The sequence below is a fragment of the Sinocyclocheilus grahami genome, unplaced genomic scaffold (assembly GCF_001515645.1).
Source record: "Sinocyclocheilus grahami isolate Dianchi unplaced genomic scaffold, SAMN03320097.WGS_v1.1 scaffold674.1, whole genome shotgun sequence".
NCBI classification, from domain to species: domain Eukaryota; kingdom Metazoa; phylum Chordata; class Actinopteri; order Cypriniformes; family Cyprinidae; genus Sinocyclocheilus; species Sinocyclocheilus grahami.
The window spans coordinates 1,800,905-1,814,059 of NW_015505853.1; the positions used below are offsets into that span (position 1 = coordinate 1,800,905).

Here is a 13,155-nt window from a genome sequence, read left to right on the forward strand (position 1 = left end):
AGATAGATAGATAGATAGATAGATAGATAGACAGACAGACAAACGATAGATAGACAGGCAGACAGACGATAGGTAGATAGATAGATAGATAGATAGATAGATAGATACATAGACAGACAGACAGACAGACAGACAGACAGACAGATAGATAGATAGATAGATAGATAGATAGATAGACAGACAGACAGACAGACAGACAGACAGACAGACAGACAGACAGATAGATAGATAGATAGATAGATAGATAGATAGATAGATAGATAGATAGATAGATAGATAGATAGATAGATAGATAGACAGACGATAGATAGATAGACAGGCAGACAGATAGATAGATATATAGACAGACAGACAGACAGACAGATAGACAGATAGATAGATAGATAGATTGATAGCAAACATTTATTTCACTCTCGAAGTTAATTTCATCATAGGTCATATTTTCATGTTGGTTGTTGTTGTAAATGGTAGTTTTTAATGCATCTGTGTCAACACTCCACTACCATGAAGGATGTCAGGACGAAGTGACATTTGCTTCTTCCTTGATATTTGCTGAAGCAAGCAGATGTTTTGTGAAGATGTGTGTCTACAGAAGAGCCCTCGAGAAAGCTTAGAGCACTCAGGTATGTCCACGCACAACCAAATGACGTCTGACTTTACCTGAAGATGTTCAGGTTCAGCAAACACAACCACACAAAAAGAAGTTCTGGATCAGCAAAATCACATCTCTCCCACTGTCATCACTTCAAACCACATGACTCAGAAAGAGGCAGCAGCCAAAAACATCTCATGCCAGATCTGAGTTTAATGCCAGGGTCTGAATGAGGAGATGTTCAGCAGATGAATATAAAATCTAAATAAAGTTTCTAAAAGGGGTTTTACGTATAGCTATACAATAGAAGAACCATTTTTGGTTCCCCAAAATGGTTTTAGAGAACAGTTTTTTTCTTAGTGTGAAGAATATTTTAATTGTGCAATGGAAAGGAACGTTCAATGGCTGTTAAAGGTTCTTAATAGAACCTTAAATGCCTATAAAGAACCTTGTACCATGTGATTAAACAGCAACTAAAAAGACCAATTTTAAGATGGAAGAGAGTCTTCTACACACCTGAACGGATGTTTGGAATGTGGTAAAGTGATTAAAAGTGATTTAACGTTTCAAAGCGTACATTTGCACGTGTTCTCCCCTCCGTTTGGATCACTATGAACACAAAACTGCTGGTCTACTGTTCTGGAATGTCGTCACCTCCAGGCCACAGAAAATAGAACGTTTAGAATGTTCAGAATTCTAATTACTTTCAAAGCAGCTTTATAGTTTTTTTAATACATAGGCTACAAACTGCATCTATTTTGGAACGGAAATAAATAAATAAAAATATTTCGGCTAAAAATATAATTTGTTTTGCGACGTTCAGGCGTCATCTAGAGCAGTGGTTCCTAACACTGGTCCTTGAGGCACCCCAACACCGCACATTTTGCATGTCTCCTTTCTCTGACACACCATTTTTAGGTCTTGAATTCCCTACTAATGAGCTGATGACCTGAATCAGGTGTGTTTGATTAAGGAGACATGCAAAATGTGCAGTGATGGGGTGCCTCCAGGACCAGGGTTGGGAACCACTGATCTAGACCATATCCTCCCCATACCCCCATATAGGCCTAATTGTAAAACACTGAGCTCTTTAAAATAAAAACTAAACTAGAAACGAAATGAGGAATCCAGTCGACAATTGTTTGTGAGGGCAAGGTGAAAATGATCAAGATTTAAAAAAACATGGTTTTCATGAAGAGCTCATTTGAGACTAAGGAATGTTTTATGGGATATCATATCATGGTATGCAAACTTTAAAATCTGTGTACTTGAAGGTGTAAATTAAAAAATAATTGTCTAATAACATTTTACCATAGAAACTTTGCAAAAGTCATCTTTGAATTCAACTTTATATTACTTGTTCATTCAAGTAGCATTATGCTGTACAGTTAAAGAAGCATTAAAATGCATTCAAATTGATTATCTTTGTTTAAAATAGACCTGTCCATTTCGTAATTTAGTCCAGAAGGGTTACTGTGATCGTGAATAAGCCTCTATTACCTGCAGCAAGACAGCCCAGTCCACTATCCCTTCTACAGCTTATATAAACATGCATGTGGACTTCTTAGTGGATTCATCTGTAATTTGTTTTTTTAAAGTTTTGCATGATTAGGCCTACAATAAGTTTATGTTAGAAGTAGGCCTAGTTGCTGTTTACAAAATCTAATTATGTCTGGTTTGGGGTGAAATTGTTCATGGAGAAACTGAATTACAAGCAGATCCTGTATTTTTTGTTTTGTTCTGTTTTTTGTGCTTTCTCACTACAATATCTATATGGAGGACGAAACCTGCAAAAACCATCAATAAATAAATACACAAATAAATAAATAAATGTGTGCATAAATACACGTATTCTTGTTTAAATACAAAAATAAATATTTATATATGTGATGAAAGTAAGCAAATAAATAATATAAATCGGTGGGCAAATGGAAAATGTTTAAGGAAATGCTAAACTCATCCTAACTATTTTCCTTTGATCACTCATTTATTTCTGAATGTAGTTCCACTTTTTTTTCCCTCTGCGCAACATGATAATGAGAGGGTGTCAATTATGCAAGAGTAGGCGGATCGTGTGTGACGCGCTTGAGCGTTTGCCTGCGCATGCGTATTAACTTCATCAGTCAAGGTGACTGATTATTATCTTACACTTTTTCATAGGGTTAGTTTTGTAGTTATAATCATAAGAGAGCTAAATCATAAAAGATTTGAAGTGGCCAATGTAAAATATTAATGCTTACATAGCTCTTAATTGCAATACTGAACTGTTATTTGCTTAATGAACATACTTTTGTCGCCTGTATTTTCTGTTCTGATAACTAATGGGAAAAAACTGTCTGTTCCTCGATTACACCACTTCATACCAGTCATCTTTGGGTCGTTTGTAAAGTCACAGATACTGTATGGACAATACAGCTCAGTTTTTGATGTATCTTGCTCTGTTAAACGGAAAAAGTGACTTTACTAGGCTATACTGGATTTACACCATGCATCTCCTGTCAGCAGGAAAGCCGCACCCCCAGCTATGACATGACCCCGACCAAGTCCATGGTTGACACCCTCTCATTAGCATGTTGCGCAGAGGAAAAATAAATGTGGAACGACAGTCAGAAATAAATGAGTGATCAAAGGAAAATAAATATGAGTTTAGCATTTCCTTAAACATTTTCCATTTGTCCACTAATTTATTTTATTTATTTGCCTACTTTAATCACATGTTTAATTATTTCTATATGTATTTAAACAAGAATTTGTGTATTTATACACACATTTATTTATTTATTTGTGGATTTATTTATTTATTGTTTTTGCAGGTTTCGTCCTCCATATATCTAGGCCAGAGCCACAAATGACTGAAAAACAGTGTTTCTCGTTTAAGTCATTATAAAATGTAATGCTGCCACCAAGTGGCCATTGAAGAGGATGCAGTGCGCGTGCGTCACGTAACAGGCACCTTTACCAGTTCGTATATTATTGCTATAGTGACTTTTCTTTTCTTTTCTTTTTTTTAAACCATACTACCTGATTTCACTACTCAGCAAAAATTCTAACAAAACTGACCGATCCATTTTTAAAAAAAAATATTTTTATCTGTAGTATTTGATATATTAAAAAAACAAAAATCTATTCCTAGTATTTTCTGTTCAATCACATTATTTGTTTAGGAGGCCTATGAATTTAGACGCCTTTGTCCCATATCTCTAGGGGAGTGTTTGAAACAGCTTAAATGCGCTCTGAAAACACATAACATCCAGAAACATGCAAAACAGTTCCATTTATTAGTAGGCCTATTATGTATACGTGGTTTGAAAAAAGTACGCCCTGAAAATCGATTCTGGGGGACAAGTAGTCTAATGTTCATGAAAAGTCCATTTTTGACCCTGACTATAAGGCGACGGGAAGATAAGCTACACAAACGCATTTGAAAGGATGTGAATAATTAACCACGGTACATTTTTCTAGCATTTTTTTTTCTGAAATTAAAAAGTTTGTCAGTTCTTTCTTGCAAACAAACTTGTAGATTAAAAAAACAGCACATTTAATCACAAAATTATATATATTCTTGCAGCACAAAACAAAAATCGATAAATTCGCTTTGTGCTGTTCAGGAGAAATTTTTTTATTATAGATTAGTCAGATTAATATCAGTATACAAATCAAATAGAATACAACAGATGCTATTTCCAGTTAATTTTTTACGTTAAACGTTATAAATTTGTCAGTTACCTAGGCTACTTGAAATCGTTCTAAATTTAACGAAAAGTGACTGCTAAAAAATGATCAATACACTGTAAAAAAAAATACATAAATATATCTATAAACAACATTTAAACGAGATGACAGAAGTCCCAGTGTTTCAGTTTCATCGAAAATAAAATAAATCAACGGGTAAAAAATATGAGAACATTAAAAACTGTTTTCGACAGTTTCGACATTATAGAAATTTAATGGAGCGACAAGTTATTTTCAAAGTTCCGCTGCGTAAAAGCTTTCCGTGAACCTCTTCACCAGGACCACGGCTGCATGTGGCCCAGATGACTGACAGATGTCAGATGTGTCATGATGCTGGAGCAGAAGTTATGACTGTGTTGAATTTGAGGGAATTGCTTCATATTAAAGGCAGTATATGGTGCCGCTGCTGGAACAGTAGCAGTGATGTCCGGAGGACTGAGAACATGGCACGCTCTTCCGTCCCTCACCAGAACGGGAATAGAAACCCGGCGCGGAGACAGCAGATACGGGTCCATTCCTTTCTCAGCCCGGGCTCGTTTCACTTTGTACCGATGGTTCTGGAACCAGATCTTCACTTGCGTTGGAGTCAAATGTAAGATCAGAGCTAGATGTTCTCTCTCAGGCGCGGATAAGTATCTCTGTTGCCTGAAGCGTCTCTCCAGTTCAAACGTTTGAGTCTTTGAAAACAGGATCCTCCTTTTGCGCTTTTTCCCCGAGTCCTCTGAACTCTCTCTGTCCCGATCAACAGACTCATCCGTGGACAGTTCTGGAGTTAAATCCTCTGGAGATGCTGATGGCACTGCTGAAAACAATTCAATGTCATTATTAATGTAAATACATTCATCAGAAATAAATGACCAATATTTAGAATAGACCATCATACACTTAAAAATAGGCTAAGCTTCCAAAATGAAGTTTTTGTAGGGATGCAATGGAAGAACCAATTTTTCCGTAAAAAAAAAAAAATCTTAAAAGAACCATATTTTTTCATACACTCTAAAAAATCCAGTTTTGGGTCAAATATGGACTAACCCAAATTTTGGGCTAAATTTTTAATTAAAGAAATTGAACCCAACTGCTGGGTTAGTCTATATTTGACCCAAAGTTGGGTTGAAACAACCCAGCATTTCTTTTAGAGTGTACACTCTAAAAAATGCTGGGCTAAATATAACCCAGCGCTGGGTTAAAAAGGGACAAACTCGGGGTTCAAAACAACCCAACTGCTGGGTCAAAACAACCCAATAGCTGGGTTTGTCCCTTTTTAACCCAGCGTTGGGTTATATTTATTTGAAAGATGAAGCTTGCGATTATGGTAAGGGGCGTTACATTTCCGACGAGTGCTTGCGGTGTTCGGCCAATCACAATGCACTGGGTCAGCTGGCCAATCAGAGCAGACTGTGCTTGTCGGAAGGAGGGACTTTGTAGAAAACGAAGCGTTTGAGAGAGGCGGGGCATAGAGGGCCTACAATAATGTACAGTATTTGAAAAATAATGTGTTTTTTGAACATTAAAGCATGTCAACATATTCTGTTACACCAAATACACAAAATAATGATATTTAAAATAGCATCATATGACCCCTTTAAAATATTGAGTTATACATATTCTATATTTATACAGCTTCTTTATATATAAAAAAAAAACTAGACATTTTAGAACATAAACTATTCTTCTATGGCATCAGACTGTAAATGTAAAAACGTTTTAGCTTGTATGTGTAACCTATACCAAGTATATACTGTATATCCCGCATGTTAAAAGATTTTTGATATTTTTGGTAGCCCTTGATCGTAGGTATCACTGATTTCATTCAGCTTATGCACCTCAGTTTTTTATCTTTTGACAAGGTTTTGTTATTTGTGCTCTTGGTAATACTCTAATAAATTTGTCTAGATAGTTATCTAGTCTGCTCAAGTACACAAGACTGTAATTTCCCTAACCCAGGGGTAGGCAAGTTCGATCCTAGAGAGCCGCAGTCCTTCAGAGTTCAGCTCCAACCCTGAAAAGATAAACTCACCTGCCTACAGCCTTAGTAATCCTGAAGACATTGATTAGCTTGTTCAGGTGTGTCTGATTAGGGTTGGAGCTGAACTCTGCAGGACTGCGGCTCTCTAGGACCGAACTTGCCTACCCCTGCCCTAACCCATTATGTAATTCTAGTCCTCTTGATGTTTTGAAATGTAATTTTTAGTTATTGTCTTTTAAGTGATAAGAATATGAAAAAGAATATGTGCAAGTTTTGTTAAGGTTTCCCACAAATTGACCACATTTAGGGTTTCTTAGTAGATTACAGTTACCAGTCTAATTTGGCAGGTATTTTCTGTTTTGACACTTTTATGGAATGCAAGCTTTTTCTTTCTCATTATCTCCCTCTTTCGGTGCAGTCTGGTATGTACAACCCACTAATGGGTTAAATTACATAGGTTGTGTTAATTAGGAGGCAGGTGGTTCAAGTCACTAGAGGCCTTTAAAAACCTTCACTTTGGTACCTCTGATATTTAGAGATAAATTGTGTTGTTTGTCAATGAATGGCAGTATTGAAGGAGGAGCGTGTGTTTGAGCAAGCATTTATTAAAACTAAAAACTATTTTTTTGTTTGTTAATTAAAACAACAACAAAATATCAACACTTTTAGTGTTCTTTATTGGCACGGCGATTATTTTACATTCATATTCCTAAAGCATCTGCATGCAATTAAAACACTGCAAAGTGGACAAACAGTACAGTGTAAAAAAAACTAATAATAATAATTATAAAGAAAGCAAATAGTGTATAACTGACATTCAAAGATAAAAGGGTTTGATGTTAAAGACTAACAATTTCTAGGTAAAAAAAGGTATAGGGAAAGAATAAAGTAAATAAAAATTTTCAAAGAGCAATACTTCAAATCATGACATCAAATCATTAAGTTTTTATTAGCACATTACCTACTGGATACTGAACTTTTTAAAAATTCCTTAATTCGTTGTGTGTTTCGTTGTTAATCAGTCAAAATCAAATAAATCTAAATAAATTAATCCCACTGACCTAATGTTTATATTAGCCTTTATACATGTCTTGTACAAGTGAACCATGTTTTGTCCCTGTACCGATTCAACTTTTACATTTTTAAATCAATAAAATATAAATTACCATATGGATGCCAATTAGTTTATTATATTGTGATAAAGGCAAACAAATACAGCCAACAAAACTACGTGTTATAAAGTGTGTGTGTGTGTGTGTGTGTGTGTGTGTGTGTGTATATATATATACTTTATAACACGTAGATTTATTGGTGTTCTGGAGAAGATGCATTTCACTTGATGCTTGTAATTCCTAAATATACCATAAGATGGCGGTGCTACCACAGTTTTTCTCTTCGAGTTGCTTTCGTTAAGAAGTTGAGACTACAGTCCCACTGCGTTTGTGATAGTTAATGTAGCATATTCACATTTTAGTGCAGATAACATTTTCTATCATCTTCGTTTCTTTCCACTGACCTTATATTAATAACAATATCTGTAACCTGCCATTCAATTTGATTGTTTAGCTATTGGTTTTTCAGAGTTGTAACTTTCGTAATTAGCTAAAAATTTAATTACGGTAGCTAAAAGTTAAAAGCAGTGGAAAAAGCGCAAAGACCTTGTAGCTGCAGGTTGTAATTTTGGAACCACTGTTTACTTTTTCTTTCACTTTTAAAATGCTTAAGCTACTAAAACGTTTCACATTTTTCTACTATTAGTGGATCTTCAAAACGTTTAACAATTGGGTATAGCCTAATTATATTTTATATAGTTATTTTTTAATGAAATATAAAAAATAGAATTTATTATATTTAAACGTAAACTTTTAAATAGAATATTTTAATTTAAAATTTAAAATATATATTTAAATAGAATATAATTTTCATTAGAATCATTGTATTTTCTGTAATTCTTTTTGATTATGTTTTATATTATTATATTTTATGTAATAATACTATATTATACTGTTACTAATTGGAGTTTCACATTGAGATCGTCAGGATAATGTAGTTCCAAAGCGTTGCCTGCATGCATATGATTGCATTAGGCTAATAAAGTGTAGACAGTAAGAGATAAAAGACTACAAAAATACATGCTTTACAGGCTTTCTTTCATTTCCAAATTTGAATATATTAAAATATCATTTTCATTTAAGATTTTGCATGAAGGCCATAAAATGGCAGGAAAAGTATATTCTGAAGCTTCATATCCGTGATGGGGCAGATCAGGAGGATCGGGGCGGAGTCACGAGCTGTCTAGTGTGAGTGATGCTCGTGACGCGTCAGATTGAGCGCACGAGCCAGTCTGCTGGACGGCCGGAGTTTCTCAGGTGGATCAGAGATTAGTGTAAAAAGCTGCTCAGTCCTAAAAAGAAGAAGAGGGCAGTCCTTAACGGGAGACTTCTCCAATGCTGCATGCACAGGACTAACAGCAGCACAGTTAAAGGTTAAAAGAGCACAACCACTGTAGGGAAATATCACGATGCAAATGGGTAAGTTCCTCTTGATCTGTTATAGCTAGTCAGAATGACGCCTCTCAGACAGGAATACAAAATAAAATGAAGAAGAATAATAATCATAAGAATGCACTCTTTATCGATGGTTCCATAAAGAATCTTTAACATCCATGGCATTTTTACGTTCTAAGCTTCTTTATAGTTGAAAAAGGTTCTTTTGACGTTCTTAACAGAAAAAAGAACATCAAAAGTTCTTTTAAGAACTGTTCACTAAAAAGTTATTTGGGGAACAAAAAAAATGGTTCTAATATATTGTTGCGAAAATACCCGTTTTGGTTTATTTTTGAGAGAGAACGATGCATCTACACCGTTCGAATGATGTATTTGGTGTAAATATCGTGTGTCTTTTGATGCCTATAGAGCAACAAATCATATAGTCGAGCCATGCGCTTTCACTCTTAAAAACAAATCTTGATGTTTAAAAAAAAAAAAGTGTCTGCATTTGTCACTAGTTTTGTTCAACATTTCCCAATTTGTATTTTTAAAAGAAGAACCGCCAGAAAACCCCTTTAATTTTAAAGCAACCACTCAGTAAATTTGTTCATAATAATATAGATAGGCTAATTAAACGATTCTTTGTTATATTGTGGAGCAATGTTATTATTATTATTATATTAGGCCTATTATTATTTTGAGTGTAGATTTCATTTACATAACAGCCGCAATAGTGCAAGAAAAAAAATGTATACTAAAAATGATGGTATACTGTATTAGTTCGAAATGGAATATGCTGAATATACAGTGCTGGGTTGTTGCAGATCAGACGTACGGGGAGGTCAATCAGCTCGGCGGGGTGTTTGTCAACGGCCGGCCTCTTCCCAACGCGATCCGGATCCGGATCGTCGAACTGGCGCAGCTCGGAATCAGGCCGTGTGATATAAGTCGACAGCTGCGGGTCTCTCATGGCTGTGTGAGCAAAATTCTGGCCAGGTACAACGAGACCGGCTCCATTTTACCCGGTGCTATCGGTGGGAGTAAACCCCGGGTCACGACGCCAAACGTGGTGAAAAGCATACGGGATTACAAACTGGGCGATCCTGGAATATTCGCTTGGGAAATACGCGACAGACTGCTGGCCGACGCGGTGTGTGACAAATATAACGTCCCGTCCGTCAGCTCCATCAGTCGCATTTTAAGAAACAAGATTGGGAACCTGTCTCAGCCGAGTCAGTACGACAGCAAACCCTCTCCGCCGCAGATCTCCTATAACCCCGTGTATCCGTACTCCTACCCGAACGCCATGTCCCCGACTGGCTCCAAACTGGGCAGTCCTCCGGCCATGTCTGTCAGCCTGTCCCGGGCCTGGCCCTCCGTTCACACCGTCAGCAACATTTTAGGAATACGGGCTTTCATGGACCCCGCAGGTACAATCACACCTTCTGTATAATCGATAAGCCTTCAAGATCCTAGCGTAGCCACTTGATGCTGGTTTTATGCGTTATGTTATTCATTTATCAGCTATTATAATTTTGATGTCTTGCATATTGTCACCCAAAAGTTCCAATATTGGCGAAATAGTTTGCATTGAGTTTGGGGAATCTTTTATGTAGGTCTATCTGGATAATTTTGTGTGCATTGCTTCTGCACTCTCGATGTGTTCTGCTGTTTGGAGATTAAAACGTTATTGATGTTATTTTGTAGGTTCTTCAGATCAGTGTTTAAAGCATGATTGCAGAGAGAAAAAAGAAAAGGTTTTGTTATGGCATCACTGTGAGATTCTGCCGAGCAGAATCTCAGAAGAACCATTTTTTTGGTTCCCCAAAGAATCTTTCAGAACCGTTTTGCTTAGTCTAAAGAACATTTTAATAAACTGAAGAACCCTTTTCCCCTTTACCCTTTACCCTTTTTTATAAAAGAACGTTTTGTTTATTAAAAAGTTTCGATGGATGTTTAAAAAATCTTCATGCAATCATAGATGCCAATAAAGCATCTTTATTACTGAGTGCGAGATATCTGTGCAAATGTTTTTAATTTTCATTATTTCTATATTCTTTTAGTCCAATTTGATCTTTTGAGTGTCATCGAGTAATATTGCGTTACATTTAGATTTGCTAAAAATGATCACTACACTCTAAAAAATGCTGGGTTAAATACAACCCAGTGCTGGGTAAAATATGGACAAACCCAGCAATTGGGTTGTTTTGACCCAGCGTTTGGGTTAAATGTTTAACACAACCTTCTGGGTAGTAACCCAACCGCTGGGTCAAAACAACCCAATTGCTGGGTTTGTCCCTATTTTACCCAGCACTGGGTTGTATTTAACCCAGCATTTTTTAGAGTGTAGTTTGATTGCATTTAATTTTCTGTTTTTATGAATTGTTCTTTTTGGTGCAAATATGAAAATCAAGATTTTTTTTTGTTGTTGTTTACATTTTTAGGGTTCATCAAATTTATCGGGATATGTTCCTGCGTGCGCGTACTCCGCCACTAATCAGTACGGTGTTTACGGTGGACACGCGGGTAACTACGGGCACTGGCAGTCTCAGGGCGCGGGTCTCGCCCATCCGAACACCGGAACCATGATACAGAGCCCGAACCTGCACAGCGCCATATCCTTCAAAGCCCCGCCCCGAGAAGGTAAAAACCTCTACACACTAAAAAAAAAAATATATATATATATATATACTAAATGTTAGTATCTTGCAATAAACATATATATAGGCTACACAAATTAGACATTTTGACTGAAAAAATATATAAAAACGCTGCAGTAAAACCTTGTAAACTGTAACTCAAGCATATGCAGAAATATATATAAATATATTAATTTTTTTAAATAAAAATTTACTAAATTAAAGCAAGTAACTAATGCGATCTAAGATGCGTTCTCGTGACTTAAGACAAAGGAAATAAGTAGTAAAACATCTAATGGATAATATAAGACGAACTAACGAAGGAGAACAAACGAAAATGCACCCATCGAACGATATCAACCCTCCAGACTTTTTTTTAAGTAAAAAAAAAAATTGTTACATTTAATGCTGAGTTAATACAGTTTTACTTGCTCTGTACAATTTTAACCTTGTTCATTTTATCTTTGGGGGGAAAAATATTATATTTATTATTGGAGATATATTTATTATTATTTTGTGAAACTATCTGAAAGGGTTGAATGCTGCTGACAGTGTCTGTCACATGAAGTTATTGGTCACACTGTAAAGTGTGTTAAACTTGAGAAACATCTAGGCTTACTTTTAGGACAAGGCAAGCCTAAAGGCCCGTTCACACCAAGAACATTTTTTTTACCCATATTGCGCATGCGCAGTTATGTTGTGTGCCGCTTTAAATGCCCGCGCTATAAGGCAGGATGGATTCTGTCGGCTGTTTTTAGCGTTCATCAGCTCGACAAAAATCGTCTGAAAGTGATTCCAAGCTTATCTTTCCCTTGTTTCCTTATCATTATAGTGGTGGTGTGAACTTCTCTCCTCTTATAGACCTATGAGCCAGAGAAACAAGCGCGCAGCCATCTTTAGAGTTTTGCCTTTGAACATCCGCTGAAAAGGGGAGGAGCTACATATTATCTATATCAAGGCTACACAGTTATAATTTTCGCTCTTGGTTTGTAAGCCTACGGGCTAAAGGGACAATACACCCAAAAATGAAAATTCTGTTATCATTTACTCACATTCAAGCTGTTCCAAACCTGCATTACTATTTTTTTTTCTGTTACACACACACACACACACACACTCACACTCTTACTTTTAGGACAAGGCAAGCCTAAAGGCCCGTTCACACCAAGAACATTTTTTTTACCCATATTGCGCATGCGCAGTTATGTTGTGTGCCGCTTTAAATGCCCGCGCTATAAGGCAGGATGGATTCTGTCGGCTGTTTTTAGCGTTCATCATCTCGACAAAAATCGTCTGAAAGTGATTCCAAGCTTATCTTTCCCTTGTTTCCTTATCATTATAGTGGCGGTGTGAACTTCTCTCCTCTTATAGACCTATGAGCCAGAGAAACAAGCGCGCAGCCATCTTTAGAGTTTTGCCTTTGAACATCCGCTGAAAAGGGGCGGAGCTACATATGATCTATATCAAGGCTACACAGTTATAATTTTCGCTCTTGGTTTGTAAGCCTACGGGCTAAAGGGACAATACACCCAAAAATGGAAATTCTGTTATCATTTACTCACATTCAAGCTGTTCCAAACCTGCATTACTATTTTTTTTCTGTTACACACACACACACACACACACACACACACACACACTCACTCACACTCTGTCTGGTCAGCTATCCTTGTGGGGACTCTCCATAGGTACAATGGTTTTTATACTGTACAAACTGTATTTTCTATTGCTTTACAC

The 13,155-nt window shown here is 36.4% G+C and overlaps 2 protein-coding genes across 2 annotated transcripts in view; one reads left to right on the forward strand and one right to left on the reverse strand.

The window, feature by feature from the left end:
• Positions 1-4,596: 4,596 nt before the first annotated feature.
• Positions 4,597-6,471, reverse strand: LOC107559088 (homeobox protein Nkx-2.2a-like). Its single transcript, XM_016242816.1, has 2 exons — positions 6,468-6,471; positions 4,597-5,126 (listed from the first exon to the last, which is right to left on the reverse strand). Exons 1-2 carry the CDS (start codon positions 6,469-6,471, stop codon positions 4,597-4,599), a joined length of 534 nt encoding a protein of 177 aa, XP_016098302.1.
• Positions 6,472-9,572: 3,101 nt separating this feature from the next.
• LOC107559089 (paired box protein Pax-1-like) overlaps positions 9,573-13,155 on the forward strand; it is an 8,081-nt gene continuing 4,498 nt past the window's right edge. The window contains exons 1-2 of the mRNA XM_016242818.1: positions 9,573-10,226; positions 11,224-11,422. Of these exons, the coding sequence (XP_016098304.1) occupies positions 9,573-10,226; positions 11,224-11,422 (853 nt within the window). The remainder of the gene's footprint in view (positions 10,227-11,223; positions 11,423-13,155) is intronic.